Source organism: Podarcis filfolensis (genome assembly GCF_964270895.1).
Source record: "Podarcis filfolensis genome assembly, chromosome: 12".
In the NCBI taxonomy this organism is placed as follows: domain Eukaryota; kingdom Metazoa; phylum Chordata; class Lepidosauria; order Squamata; family Lacertidae; genus Podarcis; species Podarcis filfolensis.
The window spans coordinates 31650561-31673234 of NC_139614.1; the positions used below are offsets into that span (position 1 = coordinate 31650561).

General features: G+C 43.0%; 1 protein-coding gene across 7 annotated transcripts in view; it reads left to right on the top strand.

The window, feature by feature from the left end:
• CALCR (calcitonin receptor) overlaps positions 1-22674 on the top strand; it is a 145633-nt gene that overhangs the window by 53875 nt on the left and 69084 nt on the right. For 4 of the 7 annotated variants that reach the window (XM_083578754.1, XM_083578759.1, XM_083578755.1 and 1 more), the window contains one exon: positions 17985-18071. In XM_083578754.1, coding sequence (XP_083434880.1) covers positions 18024-18071 — 48 coding nt within the window. In that variant the 5' untranslated portion in view covers positions 17985-18023. Of the gene's footprint in view, positions 1-17709; positions 17789-17984; positions 18072-22674 lie in introns of those variants that run through there. The other 3 variants (XM_083578753.1, XM_083578758.1, XM_083578756.1) reach the window with 2 other exon arrangements.

Here is a 22674-nt window from a genome sequence, read left to right on the forward strand (position 1 = left end):
AACTTAATCCGTTCTGGAAGTCTGCTCTGCCCTTCCACCATTCGGATTCCGTTCTTATACCGAGGGAAAGTTCACAAACTGGGACACTACTTCTGGTTTTGCAGAGTTCGTAAACCGAATAGTTTGTAAACAGGGCTGTTCTTAAACCGAGGTACCACTGTACTTAACCATCAGAACAGGAGCTGGGTTAGGTCTCTACCAAGCCTTTTCCAGCTGTATAATTGTGCTGCCTATAACTGCAAAATCAGAGAAGGAACTTGATTATAGACCTTCTTATTGCGAAATATGTTGCTGAACACAAAAAACAAACAAATTTACACACATTTATGGATGCATAGTCAGTGACTTTGTGTAAAACAGTGCATTTTAAAACATAAAATTATGGGGAAATTGCTTCTCTGTCCATCTTCTGCCCCTTGTCAACAATCCCCTTAAGTGCCCTTTTCACATCACCCCCTCCAAACTATTGCTCAGTAGGCCTCTCACATTACCCAGCATGCTTTTCAAAGAAACAGCTTTTGTTTTCTGTTTCAGTTGTAGATGTCACACATTCAGGCCTCTATGCATTTGCATTTATATTTTGCCAGGTTTCTCTTTGCGTTAGGTGGCAACACTCCTGTTTTCTTCACGAAGGCCAGAATCCAACAAACCCTTTTTGGTGTGTGGTAGAGAGTTTTCAGGCACTTGTATAGTTTTCTCTTGTCTTTTTGTGTGTTGGGGTTTTGGGGTGGGTGAAACTTCCAAGGCTGCATTTGAAATTTCAATAGCAATTTGAGAGGTGAAGCAAACCATTATTCCCCACCCCAAAAAAGAGAGTATTTCCAGAGTCACTAGTTTCACTACATTGACATAGCTTCGATGCTGCACTTTGGGCTCAGGGTGGTTCGTAAAATGCAGAAAAACTTTCTGCTAATTTCATTCTTGACTTGCCTGCTTTGAGATGATGCCATTTGGTTTAGACATGTGTGTTGTGGCATTGAAGAAAGGCCCTATCAGATGCTGGAGGTGAGTTTTCGAGTAATATTAAAAAATCTAGAGGTTGACTGCATTAGCATGTAACACTAAACAGTGGTTTAGGACTACTTGGATCACCTTGTTACCGCTGGGAGAAGAGTAAGGGCAAATTGACTGCATTCACACTAATGCTAAACTACAGGTTAGTCCTCTGTGGGTGATATGCAGCAAGTCTGAGCACGGTGTCAAGCTTACGTGCAGACTTCCTTGGAAATTAGCTTCCATCTCAAAGAATGTCAGCTTTTCCTGTTACAGGGGCCAGGATCCCTGCCTTGCTAGAAAATCTGGTCGGTTTCATAACAAGCCAACTTCGCACCATGGGTTATGAAGCTGGGTAGTTTAACTAACCGAGTCTGTTTTAATTCAGGATTCCTGTTTCATAGGACACAACGGGTAAGCATTATTTGAAATTGAAACAGATCTCTGCAGAAGTCTTCCTCCAGTGCACGCAGGGGAAAGGGGAAGAGTGCAGGCTCCAAGCTGAGCTTGCTGCAGCTCTTTGCATTGCAATAAAGCTCAAGGACCACCTCTCCCCATATGGACCGACCCAGACCTGTGGTCATAATCGGAGGCCCTTCTTCATGTGCCTCCTTCACAAGAGGTCGGGAGGGTGGCAACATGAAAGTGGACCTTTTCTGCAGTGGCTCCCTGTTTGTGAAATGGTCTTCCTAGGGAGGATCACCTGGCACAATCATTATATATCTTTAGGCTTTGGGCATTATATATCTTTAGTCTCTATAACCAGGCCTTTGCCCTTTACCTATTTGTGGCCTTTTAGAATTGGTTGGGATGTTTTTTAATGTATTTATTTTTCCTCTTGGTTTTAATGTATCTATTACAGGAGGGGTTGTCTGTTTGATTGATAGTCATCCTGGGCTGCCCTGGGCAAGATATGGTGAATAACTACTTCAATAAATAATGATACTGTTTTGCATCACATGCAAATACAGCCACTGTTTCCATACTTTTCTCCTAGCAGTAACAAAATCAAGCAGAAAGTAGGTTGAAGTGCTTAAAATGGGTATTACAAAGTTCAGATACCTGGAAAGACTGGTGCCCTTGACAGGTGTGCTTGAAAGACCAGATTAAACCCTTCGTTTCCTATTCATTAAACATGAGATGAAATGTCACACCTGAAAGCTGCAAGCATCCATCCATAATGAAGTGTTACTTGCTTAGTATGTTCCTTGACCACTTTCATCTGCAGCAAATGCAACTTAAAATTAAGGTAGTATTCAATACTAGCCCTATTCATAGCAGACGTGACTAACTTAGTTGAACTGACCCATTGAAATAAGGAACCTAAGTCCTGACTTAGGACTTAGTTGAACACAACTTGTGTAATTTCTCTCTCTCATGTAAGGCACATGATGACTTGATGCTGCCCATTGCCCATGCTGACCATCTGGAGTGTTGGAAGGCAGAATAAGGAAGGATGCTGCTTTCCTTTTGCTTTGTAATGCAGAGAATAGTATAGCTGGGTCACAGATAGACCACAGAACTAAAAGAGCCTAAAGATGAATTGCTAATTAATAGGGTGTGCTTGCAAGAAAAGAAAAGAAAACTCTTAGCAGATTAAGTGAGTGTAAATTGGGTATATTTCATGTGGCATCCATAAAAGTTTGATGGTTTGCTTTTCCTTTTTTTAATTTAAACAAATGTTATCTGCTTGCCAAAACTGTAGTGCTATGCATACTGCATATCCATCTCTTTTAAATCTGAATACCAGTGGAAGCAGCAGTTGACCTACCTGTCATTTGTTTCTGCATTTGGGTTATACTGCATCCTATCTTAAACATGCACTAGAAAGTGTGTGCATGGTTGCAACTGCCTGCTGTCTGTCTTTTACAGAAAGCAACCATGGGGATCTGAACCAATCTGGGACCATGGCATGGCAATGGGAATGTTAACACTACTTTCCCCATATCATTTATCTTTTTCAATTCCCCAAACAGGGGTCAGTAAAACATAGGCACCATAATCAATACCATAAAATAATGGATTCCCTTACATTTTTTGTCTGCAGTTGGATGCCTTTTGGAATTGGTGTCTGTCCCATTCATGTTTACTCATGCAATTAATGGACCTAATTTAGTAATGCTCATTAATTTCAAGAGGTCTCCTTTGAGTTTGACGAGTATTGGATAAAACCCATTGATGGCGCTTGCTTCCAGGTAGATGGATAGAGGGCTGCAATCTTACAATAGCTGAGAGTTTCTTAACTTCCAGTAAAACCAGCAGGACTTGCAAGCACTTAACTTTGACAAAATCAGGCCCAGAATCATTTAAAAAAGGAAAGGCTATTAAATCTGTTGCTTCCATTCTATCATTCAGCCATCTCACAGGACTAAATACAATACTAATGGTTTCTGCAGTGAAGCATTAATGTCTAACTTTCAGTGCTAATTTGCATTTGATTTTAATTATATACTGACAGGCTGCTCCAGTTGGCAACATTTCCCTTAATTTGTATTGCCTTCTTACTCCCGTTGCCGTGCCCTGTTACCCCCCCTCCCCTACACCAGGCATAGTTTATAAAGGGTAGTTTCAGCATCCATAAAGAAATGATTATATCATAAATATTAGCATATAAATGGACATGAGCCTAGTATAAATGGGATTTAAATCCATAGTAAAACTGGAACTCAGCCATAAATTCTTAACAGCACCTGCTGAGTGGAGTCTAGAAATTAAACTGGATTCTTACTGCGCTCCGCTGTGTATTACCGATCTTTTTCCCACTTCATAGATATGTCATAATACTAAAACATCTGACTATTATGAATCTGCCAGAATGACGGTGTAAGAAAGTGTTTTACATGCATAATATTTTCTTTGAAAATAACGTAGGCAATATGCTATAGAAATTTCAAACTGCAAAAGAACTTTAAATTATTGGAAGTACAGTGTGGAATGAGAACAGGTGAATGACTCCATGATTAAATGGGCTCAAGATGTAGGCAAAAGCACCCCAGTGAATGCATGGGGAAAGCTTTGGAATAGTGCGCTTAGATTCTCTTTGAATATGGCTGTACATATTTGATTTCCTATACAATAATGTGCAGATGGCACAATTACCCCAGCAGTAATAAAATAAAAACTATCCAGCTACATGTTAGAATGCCAGTAAAAAGGCGAGGATTTTTACTGCATGTGGTAGGAACGAAAGGAAGAAGAAAAAGTTCTGGGAAATTATTAGGAATCAAATAGTGAGGGTTGGGAATGGATGAGAAAACTGATTTTATTTGAATTTTTATGAGAAACTACTTAATTTACATTCTTGGAGCAGTGTGTAAACCAAAACAAAATCTTCCTTCAAAATTCAGTCTTCTCTGAAGTTATCTCATTGAATGACATGTTCAAAAATGCATATATCTGGACAAAGTGTGCACCTTTTTCTCCATGGAGATTCTGCCCTTCCTCATTTAATCCCCACAATAACTTTGTGAGGTAGATTAATCTGAGAGTGAGTGACTGGCCCAAGGTCACCCAGTGAGCTGCAGGGCCAAGTGGAGAACCAAGGCCTTGTCTCCAAGGTCCTATCCAACACACTACAGTGGCTCTCAACTAATGCCTGCATTTCAAAAGGATTTAAGCTCTCTACCCCTCTGAGATACCAAAATGAAGGGAGTTACAAATTTACATGCAGATCAGAAAGCAACTGTTTATCTCGCACTCTGCCCTGCTGCTGGGAGGCATATCTGCTGTGTTGTTATTGGGTTCTCATAGTTCATCTCACCTTCTCAGGAAGAAGAATATTGTTATCTCCAATACCAAACCCTGGAAAGCAGCCTGGTAACTATGTCGGAGATTGCCTCCTGGAATCACATTTCAAGGAAGCGATAGCGTGAGCATTGGTGTAGACATAAGCCGTTCCTGCATTTGAAGTGACGTATAGTCATCAGGCGTGTACTGTTGATTGATTTAAAACCCTCTGGAGTGAGCAGAGCTCCATGTTGTATTTTGATGAGGAGGCCTCTCAAAATGAGTATAGTTCCCCACTCTCTGGGGCCTTGCAAGCTAACAGCTACAAAAGTAAGAGTGCTTCTGAAGCAGAACCTTTTTTTCCCTTTTGCCCATTGAGGAAATTGTCTACATTTTCTCTGCGGTAATATGAACACAGAGGGGCACAGGGAGAAAGACACAAACCTGGAGCATGGGTATATGGACAAGGGTTGCCTCTAGATCACGGGTGTCAAACACAAGGCCCGCGGGCCGAATCCGGCCCGCCAGAGTTCGTCATGTGGCCCGTGTAGCCGCCGGCGGCCGCCAGCCTTCACCTTTTATTCTCGCTTTTTTTTTTTTTTGACACAAGAAAGCCGCCTCTTCAGCGCATGCACGGCAGCCTACAAGCCAGAGAACGTCTGCCCTCTAGCGGCGCCGGCCGTTCTACACAGGAAACCTCCACTTTACATGCATTCAGGAAACTTCCACTTGTTTTTATATTGAGCGCATGCCATCCTGTGATGTGACAGATCCAAGCTCAGATCACGCATCACTGATGATAACCTCCATGCTGTTTTGCGAATTGCTACAGCACAAGACCTAACGCCAGACATCGATGGACTGACCTCAGGAAAACGATGTCAGCCATCTAGTCAGAAAAGTTAAAAAAAAGTTAATGCCTTGTGTTTGCCATATGTGTAATAAACAGTGTTTGGCAATATTTGTATGTTTTTTTAAAAAAATTACTGTCTGTTACCAAAAATCATTTTTCAATAAATTGTACAATAACTGTACATTTGAATATCTACTTGCCATTATTCTGACTATGTTTCTGCTTTCAGAGCTAGTTATTACTTACATTATTACAAAAAACAGTAATAATTGAATGCAGTGACAATAATTTATGATAATAAAGAGTGGACACATAGTCCTACAGATACAACCAGCCCTTTGAGGGTGACCAAACTGCTGATGCGGCCCCCAATGAATTTGAGTTTGACACCCCTGCTCTAGATGGTCAGTATTTTTCAGGCAGGATTCAAATGCATAATGAAAATTTAAATTTGTACAATTAAAGTGCTGTGGTACAAAAATTGTGTGTGTGTGTGTGTGTGTGTGTGTGTTGTTGTTGCAGATAGGAAAGTGACAAGGAAAGTGTGGAATAAATGACTGTTTGATGGGAAGGTATATAACCTCAGCACAAGCAAATGCCTGTGAATGTTCAGTGTTCCATAATGTCCCAACAAATAAATCACAGTGGATGCGCAGTTAAGAGAGGACTTCAAATAGCATCTCCTTAAGCTTTTTGCTAGCAAATCAGGATGAATGTTCAATAAACAAGCCATCTTGATTTGCCCAGGGATGCTAGCAAAGGAGGCCTGGGAGAGAAAAATGCACAGAAAGGGTGTGTAGAAAACTCACCTCCTGGTGTCGCTTCCCATGAGGCTATCTACCACCCGCTCTTTCTTGTCCATTGGGGACACGTCTAGGAATTTGTGCCAGCCAAGGAAAAGTGTGACAAAATCAGACTCAAGGATGTGGGCGCACACAGACTGTGTAGTCATGGTAGTTGTCACAGTTGGCATGCATATACCGTATTTTTCGCTCTATAAGACGCACCAGACCACAAGATGCACCTAGTTTTTGGAGGACGAAAACAAGAAAAAAAATATTCTAAATCTCAGAAGCCAGAACAGCAAGAGGAATCGCTGCGCAGTGAAAGCAGCAATCCCTCTTGCTGTTCTGGCTTCTGTGATAGCTGCGCAGCCTGCATTCTCTCCATAAGACGCACACACATTTCCCCTTACTTTTTAGGAGGGAAAAAGTGAGTCTTATAGAGCAAAAAAATACGATATTTCTTCATGACGGAGCTCTTTCGGGATGTTCCCCATGGTGCTTTCAAGGCAGGTCATCTCTGTACCTGTGACATGAATAATTGAACTGAACAATCGTACAGTCATTCACTTGCAATGTTCAAAGAGTGTACAGCTTGTGTACTGTGTACACAGTAGTTGAGCCGATCAACAATCTTTCACAAAAACACACACATGTGCAGAGGCAACTTGTACCTGCGTTCTGTGTAATGTGTGAGTAAGACTTTCATTTTGTTCATTCCTTCCCCAAACCAGAGTGTTTGTTGTAGTAATGTGCTATGCAAGTACAGTGGTACCTCGGACTCTTCAGTTTATGTGTTTTCGGGTTGCGCAGTGCGCCGAACCCAGAGGTAGCAGAACAGGTTACTTCCGGGTTTCGGCGCATGCGCAGAAGCACCAAATCACAACCTGCGCGTGCGCAGACGCGGCGCTGTGGGTTGCGAACGCTGTAGGTTGCGAACGTGCCTCCTGCACAGATCACGTTTGCAACCCAAGGTTCCACTGTAACAATGTATAACTCTAGTTTCCTGTGTTTTAGTTATGTTCTAGTTTAGTCAAAACATTTTAATCTGTCTTTCAGGGCGGAGTCCTCACAAGATGGGTTATCACAATAAATTAAAAAGCAACATAATAACATAAACAACAGTGCAAATTTAAAATAAAACAACAGGTTAATAAAACCAGATGCCAACTTAAAATACTGAGCAAAAGGCCGCCATGAGCTTAGATGGAGCATATGTATTTTCTGATTCTGCACAGTCATGACATTACTTTCCCACTGCTTAAAAATTAGCACTCAAACACTGTGGTGCTAATTCACAGCAGACCACAGTATCTACAAAATAGTGTTTTGTCAGGCAAGGCATAAACCCCAGGCCTTTTCAAATGTGCAGACATAGTCCATTGATCTTGCTTTTCCTGCCTCTCTGTATTGTGTATGCAATATCAGGTATTGAATACCTCTTATTAACTACAAAGTAGATTTAATGCCGAATGCCCTTTTAGTGCCCCAAATTCAAGGGATCAGAGATTCCTAGTCGCAACAGCAGAGGTTCACCCTGTGGCCCAGACAAATGGCTAAGGAATGTTAGAGCATGAAATAGTGCTCAGTTTTAACCCAGCAATAAACAGAAAAGAGGGCAGCCAAATTTTCATAGCATAACTAGGGGGAGTGAAGCTGTGTGTCTGGGTCTGGCAGAACCAACCTCTCCTTGCATGCATTTAGTTGAATGTCTGTATTACAGTAGCTCTCTCTACAGGATTGTGAACCTCAGAAAAAAACAGGGGCCCTGATGAAGGAAAGGAAGAAGCTTTGTGGCAGAAACCACCACCCTACAATATTTCATAAAATAGGAGTAGTCAAAATGGTGCCCTCCAGGTGTTGTTGGGCAACAACTCCCATCATCCCTAACCATTGGCCATTCTGGCTGGGGCTGCTGGGAGTTGTAGTTCAGCAGCATCTGGGTGGAGGAGTGTGCTTGCCTGAGGCTCTCTGTGGTTCATCTGCTCTTGCATGCTTCACTAAACTCTATGGTTTAGCGCAGGCCTAGGCAAACTCGGCCCTCCAGATGTTTTTGGCCTACAACTCCCATCATCCCTAGCTAACAGCACCAGTGGTCAGGGATGATGGGAACTGTAGTCTCAAAACATCTGGCAGGCCGAGTTTGCCTATGCCTGGTTTAGCATGATTGCAGCCGAAGCCTTTATTTGATTTTCACTTTGTTTAATTTTATTTTTATGATCCATCTTCTTTTGTGAGCGGCAGAAATAGAAGGGGTGGGGGAGTTCCCTTATGGCTGCTGCAGAAAATTATATTCTAACTGAACATTACCAGTTGAAAAGAACTTTTTTGATTACTGTCCTGCTGGCTTTCAATCAGAGACCATGTCTGCAATTAGTTTCATTCACGGCTGTGATACATTTCATATGGATGTGTTTTTTAAGATAACAATATAAAGTCACTAATATCTGGAGTTCCCCAGACTAAACAGTGTTTTGTCAGAAGAAGGTCACACTGATTACACTGAGACATATGTCCAAGTGTTATAAGGATATGAGCCTCATTTTCACATTTCTGGTTCCTGAAATCTGAAATAATTTATGAAGAACCTTAAATGCACCAAAGTGTGGCTCTCCTTCAGCTGCTGTCTTTAAAAATAAAATTTGAAGTTAGAGCCTTGCCAAATGTGGTATGTTCCAAAGCAGTGGGGATAATAAATGCAACATCAACCTATGTATTGTGCTAAAAGCATTATATAAAGACATGCTAATGATTTATTACTTGAGGCCTTTCTTTGTTTCAAATGCCAAATTAATTTGAAATTCCCCTTCTGTGCAGACAGATACTATATGGAAGGGGGCTCTGCATAATCCTGATGCCAGAAGCCGCGCCACACTCTGTCATTGGAGAGCCAATGCAAAACTTAAATGTTTTGAGGATGTGGAAAAGAGATTAGCAAAATGCTAGAATCCCTGTTTAGCTAAGTAAATAATAGTAACAGTAGCCGTTTATAGTTATCATTATTTGCCCTTTAAATTGTACAGTTTGTATAGTTTAACAGTGTACTCCTCTGCATTGGTTTTTTGGGACTGTTCGACACTTAAGGACAACAGAAAAACAACAACACACAAACATCTTCTCAGTCCTCATTCCCAGATGAGGCTAAGGCAAAAGCTGTCCAGGAAAGGTAGGCTTATAGGAGGAATCTGAAGGAAAGGCAAATGGTGGCACTATGTGCATCTTCAGAGATGGAGCTCCATATGTCAAGACATTTCACCTTGCTGACTTTTCTGTTGAGCAGCAAGTTGAAAGCATATTTTCCCTGTACCTATTCCTCCTGTTTGCCTGCCTGCCTTGGCATACCTTGGTTGCCATCCTTTGGAACCTGCCCTACCATTAGGCAAAGTGAGAAAACTGCCTCAGGCAGCAAACCATCTGGGGCTGGCCCCTGCCACCTTTCAAGGTTAGGTATTGCTTGACAGGTGTGTGTGATGCTGATTAGCCTGATTTCTGCCTTTGCCGAACATCAGACTGCCGGTGGGAAATTGCTGCATACAAATTACCATATGGAAATACAAATTGTTGTCTTTTGAAATCCCTAGGAGAGGTGGCAACCTTGATTACTACTATTACAACATTTGAACATTTATAAAAGGGCAAGCAGCATGCTAGGACTTAATGTATGGGCTGGGCAAAGCAGATCTTAGATTAGCCGCTTCTATATTTATCATGTATGAATGGCTGCGGCATGATAGGATGAAGCCAAGGTAAGTGAGAGAATGTGAATTAGATCTGCAGGCAGGAGCAGCAAGAAGCCAAAGGGACTGATAAATTATCCTTTGGTACATTTTCCCAGCATGTGAGAAAAAGCTCTTGGCATAGTGAACGCCAGTCAACCCCTTCCCTCCTCGCTCTGTTTTTGTTTATTTCTTTTTATTGTCAAAAGCAGCCTTGAAGCACACTTAATTGTTAGGAAGATCAAATATGCTCCTCCACCTAGTCTTTCCCTTTGGTAAAGCAGTGGTAGGATAGGGGGGTTCTGGTAGTGTTGATCCACTGCAATGTCTTTGTACTCCTGGCTGGATATGGTTAATTGCCTCCTCTGTGTTGCCAGATGTAGAAGACATCTGTGCAATGCATGTACTGCTGCTTTGTGCCCTTGATCTGCTTTCCCTTCCACTGTGCTACTTCTGAGGAAGGCCGATTTCACTTTGGCTTGTTGGCACACTTGTTCAATGTGCCCAGGCCTATTTTGGCAACCTGGGCATTGCACATTTCTGAAATGGCAGGCAAGCCATTCATGGACTTGGCCAGAGCTCTTACACTACTGGAGAAGCTTATCTAGATCTCAAGAGTTTCTGCAGCTGATCAGCTGTTGCACAGCACCTTATGGATGCCCAGTAATTATAGCTCAGTAAGGGACACGGATGGCGCTGTGGGTTAAACCACAGAGCCTAGGACTTGCCGATCAGAAGGTCGGTGGTTCAAATCCCCGCGACGGGGTGAGCTCCCGTTGCTCGGTCCCAGCTCCTGCCAACCTAGCAGTTTGAAAGCACATCAAAGTGCAAGTAGATAAATAGGTACCGCTCCGGCGGGAAGGTAAACGGCGTTTCCGTGCACTGCTCTGGTTCGCTGCTCTGGTTTGCTAGAAGCGGCTTTGTCATGCTGGCCACATGACCTGGAAGCTGTATGCCGGCTCCCTCGGCCAATAAAGTGAGATGAGTACCGCAACCCCAGAGTCAGCCACGACTGAACCTAATGGTCAGGGGTCCCTTTACCTTTACCTTTAATTGTAGCTCAACATCTTTAGCTAGTTGGGTTTCTGAGCAAGGTAAATTCCTTGTGAAGTGCACTTCTTGTGTGCTTGCTGCTGCTGCTTCAGTAGCCAGAGGGCTGGTATTACAGAAATGGCTTCTCAGGCCCAATCCTGATCAGGATCAGCATCATGGGCCAAATTTGATAGGTGAGCTTGGCCACCCATCTGTTAACCATATGATGACATCATTGATGCATGAAGGTGAGGGCCTTTTTCTGTATATTGCAATACACTTCCTAGAGAGAGACTTGGTGGCCATCAACTTTACAATTCTTTCAGTGCCAGGTTAAATCTTTCCTTTTTTTTACCCAGGATTGTTAAAGGGGTTACATTTTGTCTGTGGTTTTTAAAAATGATTTTTAGCTGTTTATCACTGTCTCATGATGGGTTATGTTTTGTCTTTTACAATTGTACCTTGCAAGTTGAAGGGAATCCGTTCCGAAAGTCCGTTCAACTTCCAAAACATTCAGAAACCAAAGTGCAGCTTTTGATTGGCTGCAGGAAGCTCCTGCAGCCAATCGGAAGCCACGGAAGCCCGTCAGATGTTCAGCTTCCAAAAATAGTTCGCAAACCAGAACAGCCACTTATGGGTTTGCGGCGTTCGGGACCCAAAACATTCGAGAACAAACCACTGTTTTGCTCTCCATTTTGATACAGCATTGCTGGAAAAGTTAATGGTTTTCTTTAGCATGCATTTCAAAGCTACCAATCACGTAAGAACCAAAGCAAAGCAAAACAACCAGAATGGATAATATTAGTCTGCCTTTATATATTTTGTAAGATGTATGGTGCTAATTTCTGAGTCCACGGATTATGAAAGGCCCGGGGACAACCTTAAAAGTGAGCAAAAAGTTTATTTACCAAAGGGCCAACATAAATGGTCTCCGCAGTCCACATAGCTGCCGATGGTATGGTTCAGTGCATTAGGCATACATAACAACAAAATGAAATACAGTCATACCTTGGTTTCAAACAGCTTAGTTGTCAGGCGCTCAGGCCCAAGAGGCAGGAAGATAGACCTTAGGGCTACCAGGCAGATAGCAGGAATCAGGCAGATAGGAGCCATACAGGTAGCAGATAGCTCTCAGGCAGGTGGTAGAACTCTGATTGTGTAGGGAACATAAGCAGACTTTACTCACTTAATCAGTCATTTTTAAATGAACGTAAAAGCCAATCTATGTCCTTCCCCAACGCGTATAGATTTTTTTTTTTTAAAAAAAAGACTAAGCCAGAAATTTAAAATTAGCTTTCCCATTCTGCTCCTGGGAAATTTAGCTGAGTTAAGGAAATCTTTTGATATCTGGCAAAACACTCAACCTTATATTCCTATCATTTAGCAGAGATGAAAGCAAGAACGCTAATTGGAGCAACACATCACAGATCTAGTTATTTCCGCCCATGCAGGCCCAGCCACTAGGAATTAAGACCTGCTTATTCTCAGTGCTTTGATCTAACATGACAGAAACAATTCCCAGTTTCAATTAGGACAAAATCATCACTTTGCTAAACAGCCCATTAAACATTTTTTTACAGCTCCTGACATGGCTCGCTCTATTAATTTTTAAATTGTACACGCAGAAAAATATATGCCGCACTGAGGATAAAATTCACCATTTAATTTAAAAACAAAAACAAACAAACATTTATATAGAACCTTCCAAGCATAGATTGACTTTTGCTAATTTGTTGTAAATTACATGTCAGGAAGTGCTCTAAATGAATGCAATTATATTTCAAACTATACTGGAAGGATGCTATTACTAGATTTGAGATTGTCATCTTTATTTTGTATTGACCTTTGAAACAAGCTTCTTGACATCATGTCCATCCTTTTTCTTTTTGTCCCCTAAATAGCCCCACTTAAGTGGTCAACTTCTGCGAAACCACCAAAACTCTGGCGACCCCCAATCTCTGCCAAGCGGTAGCAGAATTCTAGGGGGTCATAGGTGCATAATCAGGGTTGTGTTTCTGTTGGGAATTCAGCCACAGCAGAGACTGTAGTGTTTTAAGGTATATGGTTTATTTTACACCTATACAGTGGTACCTCTGGTTAAGAACTTAATTCGTTCCGGAGGTCCGTTCTTAACCTGAAGCTGTTCTTAACCTGAGGTACCACTTTTTACTCCTGGGTCTAGAGAGAAGAAGAGAGTTCACAGCATTACTTCTCGAGAGGGGTTCGTTCCCTGCAGCAGCACAGCATTCCCGTGCCTCTGTTCCAGCCCGCCAAGGTGGTTCTGCCCTGCATGGCCTCTGCCCCGCATCAACTCTGCCTATTTCCTCCTCCTTCTTCCCAGAACACCTTGCTCAGAGCCTCTGTAAAAGGACACTCTTGTTCCTGTGGGCACAGCCTCTCCCCCCCCCCCCCGTTTTAAATCCTAAACCTTTATCCACCCACAATAACCACGGCAACTCTGTTTTGCACAGACCCAAGGATCCTTATTCTTCGATAATTCAATAACTAGCCATTGTTTCATGGCTTGCATTCAACCAGCCCTGCCAGGCTAGTTTGCATAGGCTAAACCCAGAAATTTCCATGTTTGGCACAGTTCAAGAGAACTGCTGCAGCATGTATTTTTCCCTTCAATTCCCAGGTATTACCGTATTTTTCACCCCATAAGGCGCACCGGCCCATAAGGCGCACCTAGTTTTTTGGGGGGGAAATAAAGAAAAAAATTTTTATTTCCCCCCCCCCCCCAAGGCGCGAGGCTGGGGTGGGGGAAGCCCGAGCTTCCCCCGACCCCAGCCCCCAGAACAGGCTGCTCTCCGCAAGCCGTGGGAGCCCTCCCGCGGCTTGCGCAGAGCTACCCGAAGCCCCGGCGCAACTGCTCAGCGCGCCGGGACTTCGGGATAAGAGGCAGCGCTGCGCAAGCCGGGGGAGCCATCCTGCGGCTTGCGCAGAGCTACCCGAAGCCCCGGCGCGACTTCGGGATAAGAGGCAGCGCTGTGCATGGAGAAAGTACTGGTGGCTGGAGGAATAGCAAGGTGATCTGATGCACTAAGTGCTGCTGGCCAGTCAGCAGCCATGTGTCTCATGACCCATGAGTTTTCATGCTTCTGCAACTGCTTCATCATGTCTGCCACTAAAAAGCAACATAGAGACTCTCCTCCCTGGAAGAGAGGGGAGTGGTTGTGGGCGGGAGCCCGAGCACCGCCCCTAGCAGGGGGCGTCAGCCCCCTGCCTCCACCTCACCTGGCTGGCGCCCATGCCCCTCAGCAGGCACCCAACCAGGTGCCTCAGAGGGGGCGTGTTCAGCAGCCTTTTGCTGCAGCGCCAGCCTTTCCCCGGCCTCATTCTTCGCCGTCGTCTCGTCGCGAGTCACCCACCCTCCACTCCCTTTGAGTTAGGGCTTAGGTCATTGGCCTTGCTATGGACCTTAGGTTGGTCGCCCTGGTTGTCCAGGGGGCCTGGTAGGAGTTTTTCCATTTGGCATTAGGCTTTTTGGTTTTTTCGCCTGCCTCGTAGCAATTGTCACAACTTTTGTGGTATTGGTGGGTAGGTTAGGCATTGGAATAATGTGTTGTGGTGTGTCGAAGAGCTAGGTGTGGCCATCGCCTATGCCTTCAATTTTTGGGTATTCCGTTAAAGGAATCTGGCGGTCGTGTATTCTGTCCGATGCCTGCTTGGCGGGAGGCCATGGCACGACCCTCGGTGACATCAGGGAAGAGCCTATAGTTGGATTAGCATCAACAGGCTCCACCTACTGGTGAATAAACCCACTTGTTTTAGAGATCCAATGCCTAAGCCAATACCTTTTCACTGCTGTAATCAATAAAGTTGTGGCCTTTCCTTGCCCATTAACCTTACATCACGTGTCCTTGTGTATTCATTTCACACTGCGGGGGTCGGGTCCTCGAACCACAAACCTCAGTTCCTGCTCAGGCGTGGGGTGAGTGATATTTATTTCTCAGCATTCCATGTCATCAGCTGTCTCAACTTCAGGGATGGGGGCTCTGCAGCCTTCCAGATGTTGGTAGACTCCAACTCCCATCATCCTTGATCATGGACCATGCAGGCTGGGGCTGATGGGAACTGAAGTCCAACAACATCTGGAGAGTAACAGGTTCCCTCTCTTTGCTCTACATCAGGCATAGGCAAACCCTTCCAGATGTTTGGGACTACAATTCCCATCATCCTTGACTTCTGGTCCTGTTAGCTAGGAATGATGGGAATTGTAGTTCCAAACATCTGGGGGGGCATAGTTTGCCTATGCCTGCTCTACATCTTCTTCTGAAGTAAACAAGAGATCCAAAACATGCAGGAACTCCATGTGCACATCGCTGAATACACCTGCCTCACTGCTACAAATATATATAAGTATTTGACAAGTAGTAGCTAGGGACACATCTGTTCAAAGTTAAGCACTTTTAAAAAAGAAAAACCCCATTGATTTCTCTGGATGTGTTATGCATGTGCTTTAAGCTATCTCATAAATCATGGCGGCTTAGAAGTGCTTCACTTTGGCTGGACCATTCCCTCAGAACAGGTTATAAAAAGCGTTATGAAATATTATTGTGATTTAATTTAATAGTATCCTTAAAGGCTTAATAACTGAACATTAACTGTTATAAAAATTAAGTATGTGGAACATACTGCTTTAAAGACATAAAAACGTACATTACTGGACCATTTTATTGCACCAGTGATCTTAAAGAGCATGTAGCACAGATTTACTTATTTATTTTTAAGAACAAATCAGGGGTGGGGGTGAGGAGCAGCCTACCTTACTTGTGAGCCAATAAAAACGTATTATTTGGTTTCAAGATTATTCAGGTTGCAATCCTATCCACAGTTACTAAGGAGTGGTCTGCAGTGCATCCAGCCGAAGAAATGGATGGGACTATGCCGTCATGCACACCTACAAACTACGTCAACGCTCTAGTCACTGTTGTGACAAAAGCTCCCTAGGCTTGTGGTGGGATGGATTTTATGATGATTGCAGTTGGGGTGTGAAGGGTTAAATGCCCCCTCTCCACATGCCATGTGAATACTAACCCTGCCTCTCGCATACCTGGTATTACATTATTATTTTTTAAAATCCCCAAATGTAGTTGCAAGTTACGCATCTGGGATAACATTGTAACTTGCATATTTTCCTCTCACTTTAAAGTCAGGTGTTTGGTGGTACAATAAATTAAAAGCCACACTTAAAGCAATGTACAATACAAACTCAGAATTGTATATTGGGGCAGCAGAGAGATTTGCATAATACCTCCACTAATTCTGGGTTTCGTGGCTACTGGGAACTGTATGGTACCCAAGTTATCCCACAGGGTGCAACCCACAGAATATTCATGTCTTTGGGAGCTATGCAGTCCTTGAGCTTCTCTAATTAAACTTGGAAAAATCCTTGAGCAAAAGTTGTACAGACTTCTTTATACCCTCTCTAAGCCCTCCCTCTCCTATAGCCGTAAGTCTGCAGAAAGCGGTTGGGATTGGGACTGTTTCTGATCACTTTGGTGGTTGAGGCGGGTTCACAGAGAGTATATAAAAAGGCATGCCAAAACTTTGGTATGGTGGAGTCAGATAAGTTCCCTGGGTACTGTGGCTTTCCCTGTTTTGGAATCAGCCCTGTGGGCCAATGGTTCAGTTTTAAAGATCCCCCTTTGGAGCATTTTCATTGCTGTGCCTGCACTATGATGTTTAGAACTAGGATAAAGAGATTTTTTTATTATTAGTGTGCAATTTGCTTAGTCGCTTGACTAAAGGCTCTCCCTCATTGAACATGCAAATCTCATGCTGAAAATAGAAAGCCATGATAATTCAGCTCAACGCTAGCTTAAATGGCATTTCACATTCTGTGCTTCACTGACATATTTAGCAAATTACATATTATGAAGAAAAATTAATGAGAAAACCTTTAAGGTGCCGTATTGGGACAACTTTCTTAGCACCTATATTGTCATTTTTTAAAATGTGCACACATGTTCAGGCTACCTGTTGACATTATGCTAAACCATAGTTTAGTGTGACAGTACCAATCCACAGAGACCCCTGGGTTTGTGCACTTCTCCTCTGGTGCTGCTGTGAGGAGGAGTTTAGAATCTACTGCTTCCAGTTTAGATTAATGGTGGATTGTTGTGTCATCTGAAAGCAACAACAAACTGTGGTTAATCACTAAGGTTTCTTTGAAATTAATCAACTTCAGACCATAGGTTATGAAGCCGGCATGTTTAAACAAGCCATTATTAGCACACATCAGAGTTCAGATTGACCACTGTTTAGCATGCAATATTAGGCAGAAGCAAAGGCTTCTGTTCTCCCACTCACAGCTGTGCTGAAGGAGGACAACAGGAGGAAGCATGCAGGTATGAAGTTTTCTGAAGCACATTTTCATCACACTCAGTTATAGTTTAGTGCAGGGGTAGAAAAGCAATGACTCATGGGCATGCCACTTGCAACGGAACACCCAAAACTGGATTCGTCCTCCTTGTGCCCTTGGCTTGCACAGATACCTCTTCTTCCTCTGGTGCATCTATAGGTTTCCTGCATTCTCAGCGCTAATACCTCCTAGCTGTGATGCTGCACTGGAGGTAAAAGAGGCAACTTTGCACCGTAAGCCGAGACTTCCCTCCCTATTGCAGTGCTGGGCTGGGAAGCTGGGCTGGGAAGCTACGGTCTCCTTGTTTGTGTATGCATGCGTAGGTTATGTTTTGTGAGTGTGTTGCGTGCTGGCCAATCGTCAATGTGGCATTTGGGATGAAAAGTGTTAGCCACTCCTGGTAACACCTGAATATGCACACTGTGTTTAAGAAAGAAACTTGTATACATTTTAATGAGGATATTGTGTTGATAAATAAAATCTAATGATAGTGGTTGTTTTTTTCTAATTCCCAGTAGGGCCTGGGAGATACATTGCTCCAGAAAGGATCTGCAATGGATAAAAAAACCAAGGGTTGCTTCTTACTGATTATTCTACTAAATGTAAGTAAAAGCAAACCGCGTAACCAAATACTTCTATTTGCATAATAAAAACTAACAGAAGGCTTTTAGAATTGCATGTGTATTGTTGTGAAATGGATTGACGCTGTTTGCATTGTGCTAGTTCACTTTGTTCTAAAATCAGGCTAACCAATTCAAACGGCTATGAACAGAAGTGATTGGGGGTCTTCTGGGTTGTTGTTTTTACCTTTCTAGGGAAATACTTGTAAGGCAATGGTCTGGTTCGCTTGGGGAATAACCATGGCTCAGTGCAAAGCTTCTGCCTTGCAAGCAAAAGGTCCCAGATTCAGCCAGTTATCTATGCAGAGGCACCAGCTTCCAAAGGAGAAATGCAGGGGGCGGTGTTGGGTCCCGAAGTCCCAATGTCTCTACAATGTGCACATGTTGTCAGGACGTTGGAGAAGTCGGTGTCAGAGCTGAATGTGGCAGCAGCACTCAGTGGCCAGCAGGTTCTGGTCCTCCTGCCACCAGCTAAGGGCTGCTTCTCTGCTCCTTTTCCTCTGTGGCAGGAGGAGGAGGAGGAGTCAGCCACTGAAGCCACACCGTGCTTGGCTCTGCACTCAAACTCATCCGCCCCCTTATTTTGGTGACGTGGGGGGCCCAAAAGGTCTCGGCCCCCATGAGTTAGCCCCCCTGTATCTGTGTTTGAATGCAGCAATGGTAGCATGAGTGACAGCTGAGTGATTGTGTAAGCCTAACCATGTCTACTCAGAGGTAAGTGCTGTTGAATTTCAGTGGGTCTTACTCCCAAGTAAGTGAGGTTAGGATTACAACCTTAAGTTCACGAACCCCTCTTCCTTAAGGAAAGGCAAGAGCAAACGTTGCTTGTGGAAAGTCTTAGGTTCAATCCCTGATATTTTCAGATAGGGCAGGAAAAGAACCCCTAGCTGAAATTTAGACTCAGTTGCTTAATCATATGAGTGACAGGACTGAAGTGACATTGGGACATAAAATGAGTCTGAAAAGGTAGTTGGTTGGTTGGTTTTAGCAGACCTGATTAAAAGCAGTTATTCAGTAGTGCAACAGCCTCGTTCATTCTTAGCCTGCTTTTTCCATGGACAAATTACAAGATAAAGTAGTATAATTATGCTTGAGGCTGGTGGTAGAGAACTAGATAATGTGCAGTGTAATTTTAAATAGCTAGCAATAATTGGTTAGAATTACTTGCAAAATATAATTCACATTTGTCAGGTAGCGCTTGTTGGACCCACATGTGATCTGTTTTCACTGCAGTAAAATTACCTAAACTATATATTTATTTATTTAAAAAAAATAAAATCAACTGCACAGTGTTAAAACTAAGGACCGTATTAGGCGACTGGGCGTATAAGACGACCCCCGACTTTTTAGAGGATTTTCCGGGGTTAAAAAGTCGTCTTATATGCCAGAATCCACAGTAATCTTGATTTTTTTAAAAAAGAATGACAGTATTGTTACAAAGGTTGTGCACCAGCCCCAATCTCTGCCGAACAGCAACAAGCTCCATTGAGCTCAGTGAGGCTTTTGTTGTTGTTTAGTCGTTTAGTCGTGTCCGACTCTAAGGATTCCCTGTGGTGCAGGATTTTTAATAGTGTTTCATTTTAATATGTCTGTTGAGTAGTTTAATATCTTTATCCTTCTTTTAAAAATCGACAGTGATCGTCAGAGTTGTAGGCTTCTCTAATATGACTGCCATACTCTTAATATAATCACACATGTTCAGTACCTTTCTGCTGAAATAAGTTTCTTTTGAGTGGAGAAAATACTTATTTTTATTTATTAAACTGTATGGAGACACAAGTGCAAGTAGATAAGTAGGTACCACTCTGGTGGGAAGGTAAACGGCGTTTCCGTGCGCTGCTCTGGTGTCGGTGTTCCGTTGCGCCAAAAGTGGCTTAGTCATTCTGGCCACATGACCCGTAAAAACTGTCTGCAGACAAATGCCGGCTCCCTCGGCCTGCAAAGCGAGATGAGCGCCGCAACCCGAGAGTCGTCTGTGACTGGACATAACTGTCAGGGGTCCTTTACCTTTTACCTTTACCTTTACCTTTACCTTTACACATAGAAGAACAGAAGGTTAGCTTGTAATCAGTTTGTCAGAGCCAGCGGCAGAGCAAGCTGATCAGGCACCTGGGGTGGCGTGCATGCCCTGTACCCAGGGGCAGGGCCAGCTGGGACAGGACAATCCGTGGGGCCTCTGGAGTCTGCCTGCCTCCTCCCTCTCAGCTGCCCTACAGCTGAGGGGGAGGCGGCGGGCAGACTGTTTGGGGCAGTGCAGAGCCTGCGAGCGCCCAAGCCACTGCGTCACTTCCAGGAGAGACGAGTGGCGCGCTGCAGGCCCTGCGGTGAGTGTTGCCCGGCATTTTGTCACCCGCCTCAGTGGTGACCCCCCCTTCCTCTGCCCCGGTCAGAGCTGGACTCCACATTGCTTTTACGCGCGGACTGAGCTTCTTGTGGAGTTTTCTATATACTTCCAGATGTGCTGCTCTCACTGCCTGAATCCCAGGCATTGTGGAGTGAAATTCCCCACGCCTGTGGCACAGAAACTCTTGACTTGACATTCAGGATTCATTGACTATTCATTCCTGCTAAATATTATGGGGAGGAAGAGGGAGTAGTGACAAGATGCATAAAATGTACCAAGCTACAATTTGTATTTGAGATTTGCCTTCTGTTTGACATTAAGAGTTTTTCTGCTTTGCTCTGTTTTTTTAAAAGGGTTGGAAGGAAAACTCACCTGATATGTGGCATCTGCTTTAAAGGTCACAAAAAATGATATTCCATATTATGCCTGCATTATTGATGGAGGCGCCTTTTCGGATGCTTGCCCATCGTCTGAAGTATTTTGGGGAGGGGAGGATTTTCTTTTCCCAGGATTTGTGTGTGATATTTTCATCATCCAAAGAATTGGTCATAAAGACCATGCCCCCATGTTGGGCAAAAGATTCCTGCACTGTAGGGGTTTGGACTGGGTGACCCTCATGGTCCTTCCAATTCTACCACTCTATTACCTTTTGCTGTTGATTGTTAGTTATGAATTATTCTGAGAGTATACAATATAGCAAGTCTTAAAATTAATTCGCGGGGAGCGCGGTTGCTTCAATCTAAAAGACGCGACTATCATCTTTTAGGTATAAAGTGGTTGCCAGCATTCAAAGAAATCTGTTGGTTTTTTTTTACTCCATAGTAATGCACCTTTTATAACAATCATTTAATGCGTGGTGGCTTGGTGGTCGTATGTATGACGTCATTTACTTGTACTTTTAGGAGTGACATCATATGTACGGCTGCTAAACTGCCACATGGGACATCATTTAATCTGTTCTCTTCAGGAAGATTATTGCTGACCCTTTTCATCACATTAAAAAATTTTTTTACAGTTATGAAGCTGTGAATCATTTATTTTTAATAAATAATAATTGTCTATATGCTCAAGGTATTCTTCCACTTTCTTATATGCGGTAACATCATTCATTCCTCTATTGAAAATATTGCCCTGGATGGTCATTATTTCAGGGAGTAATTAATCTGTTCTTGTTTGATATTATATGCAGTGACTGGCATTCAAAGAACTGTACACCCGGAGTGGTATTTGTCTTTCTCAAATACTAGCACTCGAAACTGAAGAAATTCTCAAGGGTAATTAATGCTATGGCATGGGTATCTGCTATTCAAAGAAAATGTAAACAAACAACCAAAATCAACTGGGCATGCCATGCTTCAGGCAGCTCTTTGAATCTCAGTAATGATACAGTATTTTGTCCAACCTGATGGGATGGGGGGGAACATTACAAGATACAGAAGATGTGAATATGTATGTTGAAGCTATGCACTTTACTTTGGACAAGAGACTGTAACACTACTTTCTTCTCAAAACCCAAAGTAATGCAAGGAATGTTCCCCCTACTGCATGTATGCCATCTCAAATTATGAACTGAGAGTGGGAAAACAAGAATGCCATGTACTTCAACTTATTCCATCAACACACTCTATTAAAACCAATCTCAGATACTGTTTTTTTGGTCCCTAGTCACTCAAAAGTTAGATGGATGGTGACCAGTGACAGGGTCTTTTCTGTTTTGGCTCCCCCAACTTTGAAAAGCAAAGTCTGCCTGGCATAACTTTGATGTGTTTTAGTGACAGGTAAAAACATTATTTTTCCTGGCCTTTTTGATGTTGAATTTGCCTAGGCGAATCTGCACTGGCGAGTCTGTTTTATGCTTGCATTTTCATAAAGTGTTGGGTGTTTTATGATTTATGGTGGTGTTTAACTGTTGACTGATTTGCTGAATGAATGAATAACATTTATTCAAAATCCTTGATAAAAGAAAGCTTAAACACTTATTACCTACATAGGTTTCTCTAGGCTTTGAATAAATATTATGAGTGCTGAATGTAAGACTGGAAATACAACAGCTAATGTGATTCCATATCATGTTTCAATCCCCAGGATATTTTTGTGGTCATCTAAAAGTATTTAGTCAAACTGAATACAGAGTTAGCAAGTAGGATGATGACATAGAATGCTTCTTTATGAAAAAAGCTGGTATTTAATTCTATAAGTGTTAATGCTTCCTCCTTGCACAACTGCAAACCTCTGTTTAAA